General features: G+C 38.2%; 2 protein-coding genes across 4 annotated transcripts; one reads left to right on the top strand and one right to left on the bottom strand.

Moving 5' to 3' along the window:
• The first annotated feature begins 7,232 nt into the window (after nucleotides 1-7,232).
• LOC126692303 (steroid 5-alpha-reductase DET2) lies at nucleotides 7,233-8,163 on the top strand. Its single transcript, XM_050387865.1, has one exon. The coding sequence runs from the start codon at nucleotides 7,280-7,282 to the stop codon at nucleotides 8,063-8,065; it is 786 nt and encodes a 261-aa protein (XP_050243822.1). The 5' UTR covers nucleotides 7,233-7,279; the 3' UTR covers nucleotides 8,066-8,163.
• A 2,708-nt stretch (nucleotides 8,164-10,871) lies between these two features.
• LOC126692302 (acetyl-coenzyme A carboxylase carboxyl transferase subunit alpha, chloroplastic) lies at nucleotides 10,872-17,787 on the bottom strand. Of its 3 annotated transcripts, XR_007644961.1 has the most exons (13): nucleotides 17,417-17,787; nucleotides 16,617-16,994; nucleotides 16,440-16,514; nucleotides 15,649-15,756; nucleotides 15,360-15,520; nucleotides 15,093-15,207; nucleotides 14,850-15,004; nucleotides 13,520-13,571; nucleotides 13,372-13,440; nucleotides 12,924-13,001; nucleotides 11,680-12,838; nucleotides 11,410-11,466; nucleotides 10,872-11,318 (listed from the first exon to the last, which is right to left on the bottom strand). XR_007644961.1 is itself a non-coding variant. In XM_050387864.1 (12 exons), the coding sequence occupies exons 2-11, from the start codon at nucleotides 16,965-16,967 to the stop codon at nucleotides 11,681-11,683; spliced, it is 2,322 nt and encodes a 773-aa protein (XP_050243821.1). In that variant the 5' UTR covers nucleotides 16,968-16,989; nucleotides 17,417-17,786; the 3' UTR covers nucleotides 10,872-11,318; nucleotide 11,680. The 3 variants fall into 3 exon arrangements, 2 of the variants coding, with proteins under 2 accessions (XP_050243821.1, XP_050243819.1); XM_050387864.1 differs by lacking the exon at nucleotides 11,410-11,466 and having other exon boundaries at nucleotides 16,617-16,989; nucleotides 17,417-17,786; XM_050387862.1 differs by lacking the exon at nucleotides 11,410-11,466 and having other exon boundaries at nucleotides 17,417-17,785.
• Nucleotides 17,788-18,054: the final 267 nt, after the last annotated feature.

The raw sequence follows: 18,054 nt of genomic DNA, 5'->3' as shown, positions 1-18,054 counted from the left end.
CCCCCTTCTCGCGCTCATTTTCCTCATCAAGCTCCCGTGCCCGGGCAGCCACAATGTGAGCCAGTTGAGCGGCCTAGCAAGCGCGAAGGTTAGCAAAGTGACAAAAGGAAATCTACAGGTGACAAAAGGAAATCTACATGGAGCAAATAGACAAAAGAATTACCGCAATGGCGTGCCACTCTAACCGGCACCCCACGGACTCCTCGGACCCATCATCAAAGGCGTGCACGTCCTCGGGAAGTTGGAGAGCTCCGGCCAAGGTTTGGGCAATACGGCCGCCCTCGCCCTTATCCCACATCCGAACAGAGGCCGTCGATGGCAATGGCTTGCCGTCCAGAAGGAACTTTGGCTCCCACGCTGGAGCCACTTGGGAGGAGGACGCGCCCCTCGTGCCGGCTTCGGTCGGCGGCTCGCGGATGACAATCCCCCCTGTTGGTCGGGGAGGAGTCTTGGCAGCGGCGTCCCCCGGGGCCGTGGAATGTTGCTCGGTTACTTTCTGTTTCTTCCGGGCACGTCCGGACTGCGAGGGGGGAGGAGGTTGAGAAACTGGACCCCGACCCTGAGTAGGCGGGGGCTGGTTGGTCGGCCGGGCACCAGGCACGAACCTGTCAAGGGTCATTACTCTCCTTGCCACCATTCTTGCACCGGGCTGGATCGCTTCAGCTAGCAGGTTAGCCGCGTCTGTCACTTGCTGTTGATGCTCGGCGGGTGGATCCTCGGGATGGGGCTGCTCTTGGGCTTGGTCCCCTTGTTGTATAGCTTCGTGAGCTCTCTCTCTAAGGCGCCAGGATACCTGTTCCGCGGAATCGTCTCGAAGGGGAACTAGTTCGTCCGCGGCAGTGAACCGCCGACCAAATTCCCTCGCTTCCCCGGTTGTAAGCTTCGGCGGCAAGAAATTCACGTACCGGACGTCTATGTACGAGAGCAGGGGGCTGTCAACTATCAACGCCTGCTTGAAAGGTTGCCAAGTAGAGTAAACCGGTTCCACGCCGAGGATCAGGTGTGAGGCCCGGAGTTGCCCGTCCCAATGCACGTAGATCTCGGAACGAAGGACGAAGTTTAGGTCCCTGACGTGGACGGCTCTGAGGTCCTGAGCAAACACTTTGCCGTCTGCAAAAGAACAGATAACGCGTTAGCTTTTAACAATAAAAGATTTTCTTTTACTCAAACAACTATAAGAAGGGGAGGGTACGAACCCACTTCACGCCGTGTGAGGGGGCAAGGGATCTCCCCGGCAAACCAATTGCCGCGCACCCTGACAAACTCCCCGGCGGAGTTCCTGTTCGAATCGGGTAGGCACGATATCAACCGTACCCGAGCATCCCTTGTCTTTAAGTAGTAATTTGTGGATTTGCTCCCACAGAGGCTGTACATTTGGTTAATATCATGGTGATCTAGTTGTAAGTTAAAGGTATGGTTCAACTGGCCGACACAACTAACTACCCGGTAAAAATTTGGGGGAAGCTGGTCGGGGCACAGCCCATAGTAGGTGAGTGTGCTTATCAGGAGGGGATCTACCGGGAACCTAACCCCACCTTCTAAGATGGACATCAAAGGAAAGAAGGCTGTACCCTGCCCTCGGTGGAGTTCCATATCACTCTCATGGCAGTAAGCCACGTCCACGTCACTGGGGATACTAAATTTACTCCTAAAGGTGGCCAAAGCAGCCGGGGTATCTAGAAGGTAAGAATAACCCATCTATAAAGCCTAAAACTACAAGAATAAACTCAAAGAAACAAAGCTGAAGGAACAGGAAGGGGAAGAAAGACTTACTTTGGGTTCTAAGGAGGAAAAGAACGCTGAGCAAGCAAGCACACAGAAATGTGGTCGGCAGAGAGTAGGCACTAAAGATCAGAGGCGAAGGAAAAATGGAGTGACGCTTGGAGAAGAACTATTTATAGAGCCAGAAGAAATGGGGAAAGAAGAAACGCTTGATCAAGCAATAAATGGGCACAGCGAACGAGCGACCTAGCAAATGCCAAGCGTAACCGATTTGCGCGCCGCTTCGGTTCACGAACCGTCAGGCAATAATGACGACTGCGCCTGGCGCCGCGAAACGGCGCGTCTTTTGAGATGACTATTAATGAGAAGTGACAGCCAGAAGTCCCAGACTAAAAGATTCCCGAGGTCAAAAGGCCCAGGCAGCTCCTTGATTCTCCTCGGCGACCGAGTATGAATCAAGGGGGGGCTATTGTACGGCACCGAGCTCCCAAAGCCCATACTGGCCTTGGGCCCAGACCCATCTAGGCCCCGGGCCCAAGCCCATACCGGCCTTGGGCGCAGGCCCAGCAGAAAGTTCCAGTTACCTTATGCCCTTCTTGAAACTGCCTTAGAGCCAAAAACAAGTTTTGGGTATTAAGTTCCCGGGGTTAACCGGTTAATATTTCCCGGTAGAGCACATGAGTCAATACCCGGGAAGGTCATGATATGCATGGGAACGTGAGTTGCCGAACACAATCGGTGAAAATGGAGCCAAGTTCCAAGATCATAAATGCTGCACCGCCCTTTCACCTAAACAACCACTTTAACCAGATAATACTGGACCTTCAATAGCACTAACGGTAAATGTGATCATGATCTCTCCACTAACCTTGGCTATAAATAGAGGAAAGTTGGGAGAAGAAGGGGTTCAGAAAAAATTGAGAGAAAATAGTCAAGGAGAGAGCATTTCAACTGAGTGTTGCTTTGAGTCTCTCTGCCGAGAACGACCCATTGTAGGAAATCCTTAAACCCACTACAAATAAATTGTGAGTCCAAGGGATCTAAGGCCCAGAACTCTTGTACTTGGTTCTTACAGTTGTAAAATAATTTGTAGTTGTGAGTGTAGCATTACTCTAAAATAACTAACTTTTAAGCTTGCATATGCATGGATATATTTAAAAGATATACAAGATGCATAGTATAATTCTTACATATATATAATTTAAAGAGAAATGATATGTCCATAACATTTCATAAAAATCCTAAGTGACAAGTTGTTACTAGTTGTTGTTGTTGGAGCAAAAAAATAATCTTAGTGTTAGGTTCAAATTTGAACCAATAACAACTAATCACCTATAATTTGTTGATGATTTATCTAAAAAAAGAGACCATATGATTTGTTGTAAAAATGTTGTGGACGTAACAGCTCTCTAATTTAAATATTATTGATAGTTATTCTTATATATTTTTTTAACTCTTTAAAAAGTATTGTAAAAATATTATTAGGTAGAAAATGTTAATTGTCCATTTTTAAAATTTTTTGTTTTTATGTTCATAATTTCACTAGTTATTTTGCTTGTAGTCCATGACAACTTCTGTACTTTATTAACAACTTTGTTTTTTTCGCTTGTAATTTTGCTTTTGGTCCCATATTTGACTCCAAAATTAAGAAATAAAACACTCTCTAAAAATAAATAATTTAGGACATATGATGCAAAATGAGACTTCAATTGTAGAATTTAATTGGATTTTATCTAAGCTTTACCTATTTATATATATATATATATAGATATATAGATTAGGTAGAAAATGTTAATTGTCTTTTTTTATTTTTTTATTTATGTTTATTAATTGTAGACTCTTTGGTTTTTGTATGCCATGCTTGGATGAATATTTTTGATATGGTCCCACACTTGACTCAAAAATTAAGAAATAAAACTCAATCTAAAAATAAATAAATATTTTTTAGAATATTAAGTATTTTTAAAACACACACACGAAGAGATACGAGAAGATCTTAAAAAAAACTGATAGTAATGTATATTCAAAAGAATCTAATTGGATTTTATCTAAACTTTGCCTATTAATATATATATATATATATATATATAAGCTAAAATCTAAAACTGACTCTCTAAGTTTCAGTTTTGTCATTTCAGTTCTCTAAGTTTAGTCCTCCGTTACCCTTCTGTTAAGTGCTACCGTTTACTAAACCAAGACGATGCCATTTTGGATGATTTTTTAAAAATATTTTAATTTAATTTTACTGAAAAACTTAAAAAAAAAAAAAAAAAAAAAACACACACACACACACACACACACAAGATGTGTAAATGGCAATTCAACAACAGCCTCCTTAATCCCCTGAATATGTGCATCCAAACCACCAATATCTGCATACGATTCCATGGGAGCTTTCTCAACTTTCATCACATAGGATCAACCTCATCTTGCAACAACCCCAGAACATAAAGCACCTTGTTATGCATCAATATTGCACAACCAGGCTCCAGCTAATCCTTATCCACAAAAGACAAAATCCCCATAAAAAACAAAGTCCCCACATATTATTCCAACCACACCGACGATGAAACAATCATGTGATTCTCATCTATGAGTTCTTCCAAATTTCCAACTCATAGGTGAGCCTTTGAGCTCATTGACTTTAGATTTGTCTTCCTCGGCTTTTTCCTCTTGGGGTTTGAGTCTTTCTTGGTTGCTCACTAACTCTTCCTTCATTAACAGATAATCTTTGACACGCTCGAGCTATAGGAGTCAGAGACAGCACTTTGTGTGTGGACTCTGTGGAGTAACGCTTGGAAGTCAAGAATCAGCATCTGGGCCTTTCTGTTTGCGTTGTTTGCGACCCACTCGAGCTGGTGGCGTCGTCGGCTCGAATTTCTTCTCCTTCTTGTCAAATCCATTGGGTTTTCAATCACCTGATAAGCCTTGCCAGTTAAGACCGCTCGGAGTTCCTTGACCCATTAGGTTGATTTGATTGTCTCAGAGACAGAGAAGCTAGATAGCGTTGTTGTATGTCGTTCCCTTAGTTTCTTCATTTTTTTTTAATTAACATTTTTTAGTAAAATTCAATTAAGAAATTTTTTTTAAAAAATCATCCAAAACGGTGTCGTTTTGGTTTAATAAACGGCAACACTTAACAGAAACGTAACGGAGGATTGAATTGAAAAAATTTAAAATTTAGAGAACTGAAATGACAAAACTAAAATTTAGAGGACTAAAATGACAAAATGTGAAATTTAGAGGGTCAGTTTTGAATTTTAACCATATATATGTTACACTAGACCATAGTTGTCAAAACATGAATTGTATCGTGAATCGATTTTTAATTTTTTCGTATCGTGTATCGTATCGTATTGTGTATTATAAGATACACAAACACTTAATAAAATTTATATAAAAAAAAAAATTATAAATATACATTTATAAAGGGTATTGTAAAAACCAAATTTGAGTCCTTAACCCAAAAGGTGGATGGACTTAGGTCCAAAAAGCCCAAAATAATGAATTTGTAGAGAGTGGTTGAAAACTGAATTTGGATGAATCAGACAACCGCTAAAGTGGATTCAGATGACAAGAGAATGAAGATAGATAAGTTTACATTGAAGAAAATCGTCCTCAGCACAATCCGAGGAGATTAGTTCTTATATATTTCTCTCAAGTTTGGTTACAAATGTAATTCTTGATTGCTACAGCCTTTTGCTCTTAATTTCTCTCTCTCTCTCTCTCTCTCTCTCTCTCACTCATGGATCCCTTCTTCTTTTATACTCTCTTCCCCTTTCATCTTTACCCTCCACGTGCAGGCCAAATGACTGGTGTTTGATACTTGTTCCATCAGCACCTTCCTAAAGTCTTTACGTAGTAGCTGTAAGGCTGAAAACTATTGTTCAGATATCACCTCCACATTAATGCGGCCAGGGAGTTAGCTGCAGAGCATTTAATGTGATAGTAGCAGCTTTCTCCTTAGATATTTTAGAACTCCCCCCTGTCCTATGTTTATGCAATGCTTATCTGTTCCAACAGAACTTCTTAAAACGTTTCCTTGGATGGCAGACCACCTCTACAGACCTCGGCTTTGGTTAGTCGAGAAGGCATTCACCCTCGGCCCACCCTCCTAGGCCATTATGACCAAAACTAATTTCTTCATTTACTATCACGGACTCCCTTGACAATGTTTACTCCTTCTCGAACAACCCCTCGTCCTCGGCTTGGGCCTTAGGCCCAATATATACATAGATAACGAACTCCTGGGCCCAATACCCCTACAGGTATATTCATTATAAATTTTGAATATATTCAACTAATGACTGATTTATTCATCACTTATGTAATAATATTTAACAAACTAACTAAATAAATCAAACTAATATGTGTTCATAACATACACATTTAAATTACTTAAATTCAAAAGTGATAATATATTACAAATGACCCAAAAATAATAATTTATTTTCATCATATTCATCAAATTGCCTAATCAACCCCATCTAAGTCAGTTGTTTATAATTTTGCAAATTTATTTATTCATTAAAATTTTCTTCATCGTTATTTGTCATTAACATTTACTATCTTTTCTTATTCTTTTTATTTTAATAATTTTTTTATAATTTTTTTTTTGGTATTCTAATTTCTTGGACTTATAACAATAATGATAAAAATAAATTTTTAAATATTAAAGTGAAAGGTAAGTGTGTACTGTGTAGTCCAATTGTAGGAGAGAGGAGAAAAAAAACTTATTAATATGTTGTTTTAGTAGGCTAAATTAAGTAAACTAATAATTTTTTGCTAAAAAAAGTCTAACAACTTGTTAGATTCAAATAAAAGTACAAATTTTAACAACAAATCTCATTTTAAAATATTTGTCTATGTATCGTACAATATGTACGATTTTACGATATGATACAATTTATACGATATGCACACTGTATCGTATGATTTATGAGCACTTACGATACTTCGATACAATACAGAGCTTTTTCTACACGATACGATACGCATCGTACGATACGTATCGTGTATCGTATAATACTAACAACTATGTACTAGACTAATTCCTGTTCACAATTTCACATAGATCGCAACTTCTGTACTTTATTAACAGGGTCCGGTTAATGTGTGTCCTAAGGGCATACATTAAGCCATTCATTTTTTTAAACATTTTCTCAAAATTTGAAAAAATTGTCAATACTTTTTCAATTCTCAAAATTTTTTTTCCAAAAAAAAAATTGAGGACACACATTAGCAAAATCCTTATTAATATTAGCAACTTTGTTTGAGATCACAAGATGTAACCTACCAATGCGGTACTGCCAAGTGCCAATTACTCCCCAATCATTAATCAATTAACAAGAAAAGAAAGTCTTTTTTTTCTAATAATCAACAAGAAAATAAAGTCAATTATTAGTCCCCACCTAGGAATTAGCATTAAATTATAGAAAATTGCACAAAAACACACACGTTCCAATCCAACTCAACCACATCACCTTTTTTTTATCGGGAACCAGCTATTTATAGCCCACTCACAAAAAACACAGAACACAAAGTCACAAACACAACAATGGTCTCATCAGATCAAAACCTCTTTCACTACAGCCTCCTAACTCTGTACCTCATAGGGCCCCCAACCTTCATCTCCCTCAGGTTCCTCCAAGCCCCATATGGCAAACACAACCGTCCTGGTTGGGGTCCCACCATGTCCCCACCTTTAGCTTGGTTCCTCATGGAAAGCCCCACTTTATGGCTCACCCTTCTTCTCTTCCCCTTTGGGTCCCACTCTTCGAACCCCAAATCTCTCTTTCTCATCTCCCCCTTTCTTTTCCACTATTTCCACAGAACCTGCATATACCCACTTCGCCTTCACATCAACAACAATAAGAGTAAGACCAATAATGGCGGCTTCCCAGTGTCAGTGGCAATGATGGCTTTTGTGTTCAATCTTTTGAATGCTTACTTACAAGCCAGATGGGTGTCTCAGTATAAGGATTATGAAGGTGATGGGTGGTTCTGGTTGAGGTTTTTTATTGGGTTGGTGGTGTTTTTAGGTGGCATGGGTGTGAATATTTGGTCAGATAGAGTTTTGGTGGCTCTGAAAAAGGAAGGTAAAGGTTATAGGGTGCCAAGAGGAGGTTTGTTTGAGCTTGTGAGTTGTCCAAACTATTTTGGGGAGATTGTGGAGTGGCTTGGTTGGGCAGTGATGACTTGGTCTTTTGCTGGACTAGGTTTTTTCCTCTACACGTGTGCCAATTTGGTGCCTAGGGCACGTGCGAACCATATGTGGTACTTGGATAAGTTTGGGGAGGATTATCCCAAGGGAAGAAAAGCTGTAATTCCCTTCTTGTATTGACACAAAAAAGTTCTTTTTTTGTTTTCCTTTTGCGTTGGTTTTTGGGGATTTGGATGTGTAATTGCTATTAGTACTTTATAAACAAAGATTTGGATTTAGCTATTGATATTGATTATATTTGATATTGCAATGATGAATTGCTTAATCTTTTGATGTTTTACATTTTATAAATGTGCCTTCTCATTGTTTGGTGCGTGCGCCTTGCTATAATTGTGTTCCCAAGAATGGAAACACTGAATGCAGTGCAAAGAAAAAGTTGTGCTGGAATAACTCTGCTTGGCAAATTATGTAAGAACCTAAATGTGATTTTGACAGTACATAATCAATATGTGGAATTAACCTTCCACATAAGTCTCAATGTGATTTTTTGTGCTTCCTATGTCATGCAATCATCATGCTTTTGTTAGGGATGTCAATGTTCAACCCAACATGGGTTTTTGCTTAATCTTTTGATGTTTTACATTTTATAAATGTGCCTCCTCATTGTTTGGTTCGTGCGCCTTGCTATAATTTTGTTCCCAAGAATGGGAACACTGAATGCAGTGCAAAGAAAAAGTTGTGCTGGAATAACTCTGCTTGGCAAATTATGTAAGAACCTAAATTTGATTTTGACAGTACATAATCAATATGTGGAATTAACCTTCCACATAAGTCTCAATGTGATTTTTTGTGCTTCCATCCTATGTCATGCAGTCATCATGCTTTTGCTAGGGATGTCAATGTTTGACCCAATCCACAAACACGGCACGAACCCAACACGAGTTTTTGCAGGTTATAATTGGGTTTTAGCGGGTTTGGGTCATAAATGGGTTGATCCGAAATCAATACAATAAGAAACAGATCATAAGAGGGTTAACCCACATGACCCACAATAAACATATTTGACATATCAATTTATTTGTGTCAACCTAAAATGATCTATTTAACACAACCTATTTAACTTGTATAAGAAACAAATATTCATTTTATTTTAAATTTGTCAAATAACTTTTATATCCAATCTATATTTTAAATTTAAATTGAAAAGTGAGTAATTACAAAAAACTTATCAATATAATTGGAAATTGAAACTTTACCAAACCCTAATATAATTGGAAATTGAACTATATTATTTTGAATGTGAGTTGAAGACTAGACGTCTATACACTATTTTTGAGATGTAAAAAATATTTTATTTCTAGATGGGTGCAATATTTAATATTAAGTTGGTTGAAATTGGTTGTATCACATTTTTGTCAACCTAACACGATCTGTTTATTAAGCGTATCAAGTAGGTTGGGTCAGGTCAACCCGTCTCACTAACAGATCGGGTTAGAGTTAAAAGATCATGACATGATTATTAAACGAATTGAGTTAGAGCTAAGCCATTTGGTTGAATATCCTTACTTTGACATGACATGAATCTGACACGCAAACCCGAATTGACAGCCCTAATTTTTGCTCTATTTTTGCAATGTGTTAGGCCTTAAGCTATTGGGCCTTGCTACGACTTCATTTTTTATTGTCTTTATTGTCCCTGTATTGAGTGCACCTTCTATATGAGTTTCTGAACGCCTTGAAATTTGGAAAATATTAGGCAAACAAGTACTGAAGGCCTTGAAGATTGGCAAAATATTAGGCAAACAACTACTTGTGGTAAGTTGGTAGTAGGTTCTTCACAATCATCGCCAATTGCTCTTCTTCGGTGGGCCTATTAGTCATTTAGGCCGCCTTGGTCCTCCATCTAGTGATAAAGGCCGAGAATGGACTTCTTGCCTTCTGCTAGGTTGTTTCCAGATCTTGCCTAGTAATGTCAACCTCAGTGTTGTACTCCTTGATTACTCTTCCCTAGGACCATTCTAGGAAAATAGCTCATAGTTTTCATCATCTCGACTACCTTGGTGCTAATATATGGATCAAAGTCCATAGAAAAACATTCTTTCATTCCTCCTTTAGCCCAGGTGATTGCATGAACATCTTCTAATGTAAAGCCAGACATGGTGAGTTCTCCTTCAACAGTGGCATTTTTACAGATTTATGTGGTTTCAGAAGCAGGATTACGAGCGTATCTGAGCAAACTTCATATGGATGGACTACGCACAAAAAGAGAAGAATTTCGTAGGCTCCACAGCCTCCTCCACTTGATTCTATGAAAGTGCAGAACTATTCTACACTCTTCAACACCATTGTTAGCACCACTCTAGGGCTGACTACCCACACTAGCAGCACCAGAATCATCACTCCTACCACCAGCCCTGCTGTCTCCTCAGGGACATTAATTAGCCAGCCCAACCCCAACATAATCGTAACCACCATCCGAAACCCATACGATATATCCTGTACAAGTGTACAGTGCGCTTATTTGCTTAAAGTTGAGATTAAAAAAAGAGAAGTGATTTTAAGCAAATAAGCTTGGTTTAAACAAACAAGCTGACTTATTTGTTTAAAGTCACATTTTTTTTTTAACCTAACATTTAAGCGAATAAGTTTGTAGCGAATAAATGCTGGCAAACGCAGAAAATTCGAGCATTAAAAAAAAAAGAAAAAAGAAAAAAGGAAAACAATTCAGTCATTCAGACCTAAAGGTGCTCATAATGTTCACCCAAAGGTGCTTTCACTTTAAAACACTAAAGCCATGAAATTCTTTCATGGAAATGGACTAGTAATTTATCCAAACTACATGTAACTGTAACGTCCCTGAGAACCTAGTCCACAACTCAAAATGACAATAAAATTGTTAACAAAAGCAATCAATAGCAACAACATGAAATTAAGTCAAAAACGAAAGAAAAGGAGCAACAAAATTCTAAGCAAAGGACAAGAATAATTAACCAAACGGCATCTTATTTCAAATATATAGAAGCTCTTCTAGCCTCCCTTGCACTCAGCACAATCTATACAAAGTTGTGTGTCTATAAATAAAAAAGATTAACAATTAAAATATTCTACCAAAAAGGGAGAAAAAAAAGGAACATGAGATGCTAAATTGTAACAACGTAATACAAATTGAAGCATTCTAGCTGAAAAATACTCAGTTATGCTGTCCCTTGTTGTTTCTGTGGATGCAAAACCATGTGGACCAGAGCAAGAGATAGCAATAAATGCTGGTAGCATTTTTTTTTTTTGACTGAATAAATGCTGGTAGCATTGAAGACAGCTGAAAGTCAAAATCTTTCCTAGAATTAGTGCAGCTTCAACTGTTTTATCAATAACCTCCATTTGTCTCCAATCCACCTTCTTTAGCACAGGATATCAGCAAAATACTGATATCATACTGCACAATTTCATAAATTAATAAGCATGATAATCTAATGGAGAGTAAAGAAAATGAGATATGATACAATTTATACAAACAATGTACCCACTGAATTTATCTTTCAGATCATTTCAAGTCAGGAATGGAGTTACCAAGATTGTATTATCTGAACATTTTAGAACCAAAAGAAAAGGCATATATACGAATTAATAAACCATGTAAATTCCCAGCCATTCTGACCATAAAGTTGCAAGACTTATACAGTGCATCATGGGGAGGGAAAAAGTAAGAGCTTGGTGGGAGAGAGAGGGGAGTGGGGAGGGGGGGGGGGGGGGTGTGGTGGGGGGGCAAAATACATAATGAGAACAGATGAACTCACATTAAGCAAAGGAACGATTCGCACCCACATTCATCTCTACTGCTTGTTCATCATACGTAGAACCATCTTCTTTTGGAAATTGGTTTTCCAAACTTCCATCCAATCCTGCAGAAGATTCGATGGTTTTGGAAATTTCTGCCCTGAGCTCTTCATGCTTCTCTTTTAGGTTTGAAGAATTCATGGCCTCCGCAAGGCCCTGCTTAATTTGTTGCTCCAAAGCTGCAATTCTATTTTTGGACGCCACATCAGGTGTATTCCCTGCCTTTGCAACCTCCAACTTCAGTAGCTCAATCTTGTCCTTCAGATCTGTTGACTTGATAACATTTTCAATTTCTCCCTTAATTTCTTCATTCAGCTCTTCTACCTTGACTTTGACATCCAATGGAATCTGTTCACTGATCTCCTTTGCTTTTGACTTCACAACCTCAACATCCAAACCCAGAGATTTGATAGCACCAGCCAGTTCCAACTCTATCTCTTTCTTCATCTTCACAAGTTCCTCCTTCAGCTCATGGTCCAAATCCTGACCTGCAGAATTTTCAATTGCAGCCTCCAGTGCCTTGTATTTCTCCTTTATATCAGGCCGATTCATGATTTCAACAAACTTCTTATTGACTGCCTGCTTTAATGTGGCAGACTTTTTGTTCTTTTCAGAAGCACTCTTGATTTTTGATAATTCCGACAACATGTCAAGTTTAGACTTCAAGGTTTCATAATTAGGAGATGCAGAGACACCCTGGGTAAACTCATCCCTAAGTTTTTCAATCTTGTCCTTTAGGACTGGATGCATGAGTTGGTCTTGCAAATTTACTTTTGAATATTCTTCACGCAACATTGCAAGCCTGTCCTTCAAACCCATTGCCTTAATAGCCTCAGAGTATTCACGGTCAACCTCTCTTTTCAGTTTTTCTATCATTTCATTTACATCTGACTCTGGAAGTTCCACAGAGGACTCTTTGGCATTCAATCTTTGCTGCATAAGTTTTTTGACCTCATCCTCTATATTTAGGTTGGAAGTCCTGATGATGGGTTCTTCTTTCTTTTTCATGTGGACTTTTTTCTTAGGATCTACTGGGAGTCCTTCTTGGAACCCACCGATTTTTCGAAACTTAAGCATGCGATGCTTCAGAAGCTCTTCTGTGTCCATCTTCATAAGCTCCTATTGAAAACAAAAGATTGTTGTTAGGAGAAAAACTAGTTATATTTAATTCTCGTTTAAGAATTTCTATGAGAAAAGCACGTACATCCATTGATTCATTAATTGCATTTTTTATCTGTTGTGAGGTCCAAGTCGGATCAGCATGTGCACCACCAAGAGGCTCCTGTCAAAGTATAAAAATTTCTTTTAGTTGTCACAAAATAAAAAAATAATTAAAATATGTGACTCTGGGTATTAGTGAATGCTACACTTCTATCAGACCCAGTGATTTTAATGAGAGAAAAATCATCCAGGGGGAAAGGGGGGGGGGGGGGGGGGTGGGGAGAGAGAGAGCTTGATTCTAAGGTCTCTTTTTCCCTATAGAGTAAAAAAAGTCTCGTCAAATATGCATGCAAAAAGCCATGTTTCATCCCATTTTATTGTTTGGAGAAGGTGCCAATCAGTCATGGTTTCTACACTAGGGCAGATGAAAGTCGCTGAAAGTAAGAAATAGAAGAGAAACAGCTGCATAGAATAGAGAAGGGATCATTTACAGGGATAACACCATCTGCAATCTGCAGCTTGCACAACTCGGTAGCAGTAATCCTTAGTGTCTCAGCTGCCTGCACAAAAGAAACAGTTAATAGATTAAAATTAAATTAACAACAGGCAGAAAATCATAAGAGTGAATGCTGTATAAACCTGTGGAGCAGCTTTGGCACTCTTCCACAAGATTGCCGCACATGCTTCTGGACTGAACCATGACAAGAATAGAGCGAAACAAAAGAAACAGATGAGAATGTAGGGATTTAACATATTAAAACAATTTTGCAGAAACTGAATTAGGAAGGACCGAAGGACTTGTATCCATAAAGGGAAAGAAAAAGGGAAAACTGCATCACATAATCCAAAGCATGGGTGTGTGGCCAAATAAAACTAAAGATGAAACTATTTTTTTTATAAGGCAGGACCATTAGACAACAGAAACATGACCTCATTTAGCAAAAACAGCTCTTTGCCCATCTCAAATTGAGAATCAAAATGGAGAACTATGCTAGCAACTTCTAATGCTTATAAGGAGACTCAGCTCATTTTACAAATGACTATATTATCAATAGCAAAAGGATATATTCAGCAGCCTCACAAGCAATTATTACAGATGACACTTTCTGAATATAAGTACATTTTTGTATGACATTAATCCAAAGTAATTAATTTTAATGTTAAGGTAAAGGTATGCTTCATGAAAACTTGGAAGCCATCATTTAAATGTCAAATTGCCCATATCTGTAATCAAAATTTTAACTCAGATGGAAGGTCTTATTCCCGTTACCCACCTACTCAAATGGTGAATTTCCAGCACTACAGGAAGTTTTACAAGTTTATAATGCATCAATATGATGCATTGACACCATGCCATATAACTACACCAAGTTAATACTTTCAGGTCAGACACAAACGTCTTATCATATATATTTTCCAAACTGATTAGAACGAACCACTCCTTCCATAAATCTCGTTACTCATAACCATTTTAACCCAAAAAAAAAAAAAAAAAACATATTGACAAAAACATATCTGATGCCCAACAAAGTTTGAAATCACAGGGGTTGCCATGTGAGAGAAAAAAAGGTAAAATGGAAACTGACATGTATATCACCAAAACCTAAAAAAATTACAACTAAAATGATTGGATTGCTTTTGCGTTTGAAGAAATGACAACAGCAGATGAGGACAGGAAACATGTGGAATAGGTCTGGTAAGTGGGAACTACTAATCTACTCTAACATAGGACTAGGCGCACTTCTGAATTAACAATCAAAGACAATGTGAATATTCCTAATATATGGTCAAATCCGCCCCTTCCTTCCAAGTCATATGTGATTTGCATTAACAACCTATAAAGCCAGCATATTGGCATACCATCTCTTTGAGACCTATCTAATATACACTAGAAAAGCATGCACTTGTCCAAAATTATATTTGCACAATATTAAGAGTTGCAATGTGAGGAAAGCCAAATTCAAATCACCTGGCAACATAGAAAACTGCATTTTCAAGCATTATCAATTTATTAGCACAACCGATGGCAAGGGCACCGCCAGAACCACCTTCCCCAATGACAATAGAAACAATGGGTACCTTCAAGCCAAACATGGTCCTTAAATTGTTAGCAATGGCTTCACCCTGCACGTACATAACATATATATATATATCAGTTGGGCCAGTATTAAAAGACAATCATGTAAATTTCACTGTAGAGTTGTCCACATACTTGTCCTAGTTCTTCACATTTGAGGTCTGCATAAGCCCCCGGAGTATCAATGAAAGTAATTATAGGAAACCCATGGTGATCTGCATAATACATCATGCGAAGAGCTTTCCGGTAACTGTTTGGATATAATCGTCAGTGTCAGAAACTGAAACTTTGACTGGCCAGGAACTTGGCATAATAAGTTGAAACAAATATTACAGTCCATTTTACTGCTGATGAAATTTCTTAAGACTAATAGAACATACAAGTCTTTATTATTTGACGTACCCATGGGGAGTAGGCATCCCAAAGTTCCGCTTGACGTTCTCTTTTGTGTTTCTACCTTTTTGGTGACCCATGAACATGTACCTCCTACCATCTATGGTTCCTATACCAGTAACAATAGCAGGATCATCGTACCCACTCCGGTCTCCATGAAGCTCCACAAACTGTGCATATGAGGTATATCCAAAGACATTAATCAATGTAATTAATTCAGCATTCATAAACCTAAAGGTGAACAATCTAGTAAACTGTAAACAATAAGCGCCAAGTTCACAAGTTTCCAATACTGCACCTTTTCAGTAATGTTAAACACATGATCAAGGAAAGTTGGCCTGTTAGGATGCCGTGCAATATACACCCGCTGTATTGGAGTTAGATGTGTATATAAATCCTTTAGAGCCTGCAATACAAGTGATAAATTGTAGCAATTCAGAACCAGAAACTATTTCACTGAATTCCAAATATGCAATAGAGCATCAACTTCCCAGAACACTTGCTAAGAAGAATGCGAAAGACACGTCCATCATCTTGCATTATTCATTATCTATACTGCCTTCTCCTCATTATATGTATTTATAAGTGGATGGCAACAAAAATTCTAATTGAGACTTTCCCGAAATTCATTATAAGATATATCTAGTTTTTGGGTTCACCAAACATACTTCCACATTGAGGCTTACAACTCAGACTCCTTGGGGATACAAGAGCCAAGCTTCACAGCCCAACATTTTGCATGCTTAAACAAATTTTTAAGGTTCTACAAAGATAAGGGAATAAAAGTAAGCAAAATTCCATTACTCCTAAGGAACTAAATGTCTCGATAACTTTAAAAGTGGCATTGGCACTTTGTGAACAAGCAATAGGATCCTATAACAAGGAGTGCAGAGACGAATAGCAGGCCTACCCAGTGCAAAAATTATAAAAACTTTTAATGTTTAATATACTTCCAAGTCAATAGTTGGGAAAAAATAACATAAGCATGTAATTCAAGGTCTTAATTCATAAACGATTTAAAATTAAAAATTTTAGGCCATGTTTCGAATTTAAGTAACTTAGGTTTCTCATCAGCATAGCATATCAAACCTGCTGATATTTATTCTCCAATGAGAGAATCTGATCACTGAAGTCCAAACCAGTTTCATTCGCCATCTTCCGCACCTGCACTCAAATACAGAAAAACCCTGATTAAGAAAAAAAAAAAAAAATTCCAACTCAATGAAGAAACTACAACCACCACACAAAAAAAGAAAAAAGATTTACATCAACGATTTTCTTCTCTAGATTGATAAGTGGCTTCTCGAATTCCAAAGTTATGGGCCTCGGCTTTTCGTTCTCTGGCAAAGGCTTGAAATGTGAGAGATGGGTAAGGATCCCACCTTTCACATTGGGATCCGGATTGTCTGGCCACGGGTGGTCGTGCTTCTTCACCTTCCTAATCTTCGCCACGACCCTGGAATCCCTCCTCGTCGTGGTGCTGCTGCTGCTGCCGCCAAATCGCGCCCTCCCTAGAGTTCTCAGAGGAATGCCATTGACGCCATTGCTCGAGCTCCGGAGAAGATCCGAAGCCGAAGTCCCCACGAATCCCGCTGGAGAATGCGATATCGAAGCCATTCTCTAATTCCCCCTCAATTAGCTTCCCTAATTTTCAAACACAGCTCCATCAATTATCAACCAAAAAAAAAAAAAAAAACCCAAAATTCTCGGAATAACTTTTTTAACAGTAAATGCTTTATTCGATTACTGTTTTCTCAAAGTTTCACAGTTAAAAGGAAAACGAAAAAGAAAGTTACATTTTCTTTACACAATTCTAAATCCATAAATAAATAGCTAAAAATCAATATTATTCAGTGAGTTGAGCTGAGTTCTCGTAAGCCTAGAAAGCAATAAAGCTAAAAACAAATTGAAGCATATACAATCAACAAATAAAAAAAAGAAAAAAAAAGTTATAGTAATCATTTTCTCGGAAACCAAACAGAATAACAACAGTGAACATGAATCGAAATAGGAGCTCAAGAATGCTATAATAGAAACCAAATCAGAATAAGAGAAATAGAAATTACCGGAAATTGAGATCCTGAAAGAGAGAGAGAGAGGATCTGATAGAGGAAAGGGTTAAGAGAAAGGGTTTGAAATGAGGGGGGTAATTATTAAGCAATGAGAGAGAGAGAGAGAGCTTCGTAGAGATCGTCAAGGAAAAGAAAAGTTTGTGTGTGCTTTGTTATGTATTGTATGTGTGAGAGAGAGAGAGAGAGAGAGAGAGTTGGGCGATAGTTTCTATGAGGAAGTGAGGGGACTAATGTGTAGTGTGGATGTGCGGGGAGTGATGTGTTATTATGAGCCAGCTTTTTTCGGTTTGGCCGTTGAAGAAGGGATCCAGATTAAAGCTTCTTTTTTGTTTTTGTGAACTAGGCACGTGTGCAGTGCAGACTCTCTCTCTCTCTCTCTCTCTCTCTCTGTTGTGTATTGTGTTGTGCTTCCGCGATGCCTTCTATGATCCTAACTTCTTTGGTTTAAGCAAGACTTCAACTAGTTTGAAATCTCTAGAGTTTTTCTATTCATTTTATTTTTATTTTTGTTTTTATTTTTTTTAAGCTTAGAATGCAAATTACACCTCTAAGTTTTACTGAAATTTATTTTAGTCATTTAATTTTATTTTCATTTAATTGAATCCTCTAAATTTCAAATTTATTCAATTCAG

This window comes from Quercus robur, chromosome 7 (genome assembly GCF_932294415.1).
Source record: "Quercus robur chromosome 7, dhQueRobu3.1, whole genome shotgun sequence".
NCBI classification, from domain to species: domain Eukaryota; kingdom Viridiplantae; phylum Streptophyta; class Magnoliopsida; order Fagales; family Fagaceae; genus Quercus; species Quercus robur.
This window is presented reverse-complemented; position numbering and strand designations above follow the sequence as displayed.

Excerpts from the sequence above, each read along its gene's own strand:
- LOC126692303 (XM_050387865.1), top strand. The coding sequence starts at position 7,280 with ATGGTCTCATCAGATCAAAACCTCTTTCACTACAGCCTCCTAACTCTG.
- LOC126692302 (XM_050387864.1), bottom strand. The coding sequence starts at position 16,967 with ATGGCTTCGATATCGCATTCTCCAGCGGGATTCGTGGGGACTTCGGCT. Across the intron at positions 13,572-14,849 it reads GCAGTTTTCTATGTTGCCAG|TCCAGAAGCATGTGCGGCAA; the intron begins GTGATTTGAATT and ends GTCATGGTTCAG. Across the intron at positions 13,441-13,519 it reads GTGCCAAAGCTGCTCCACAG|GCAGCTGAGACACTAAGGAT; the intron begins GTTTATACAGCA and ends TCTTTTGTGCAG.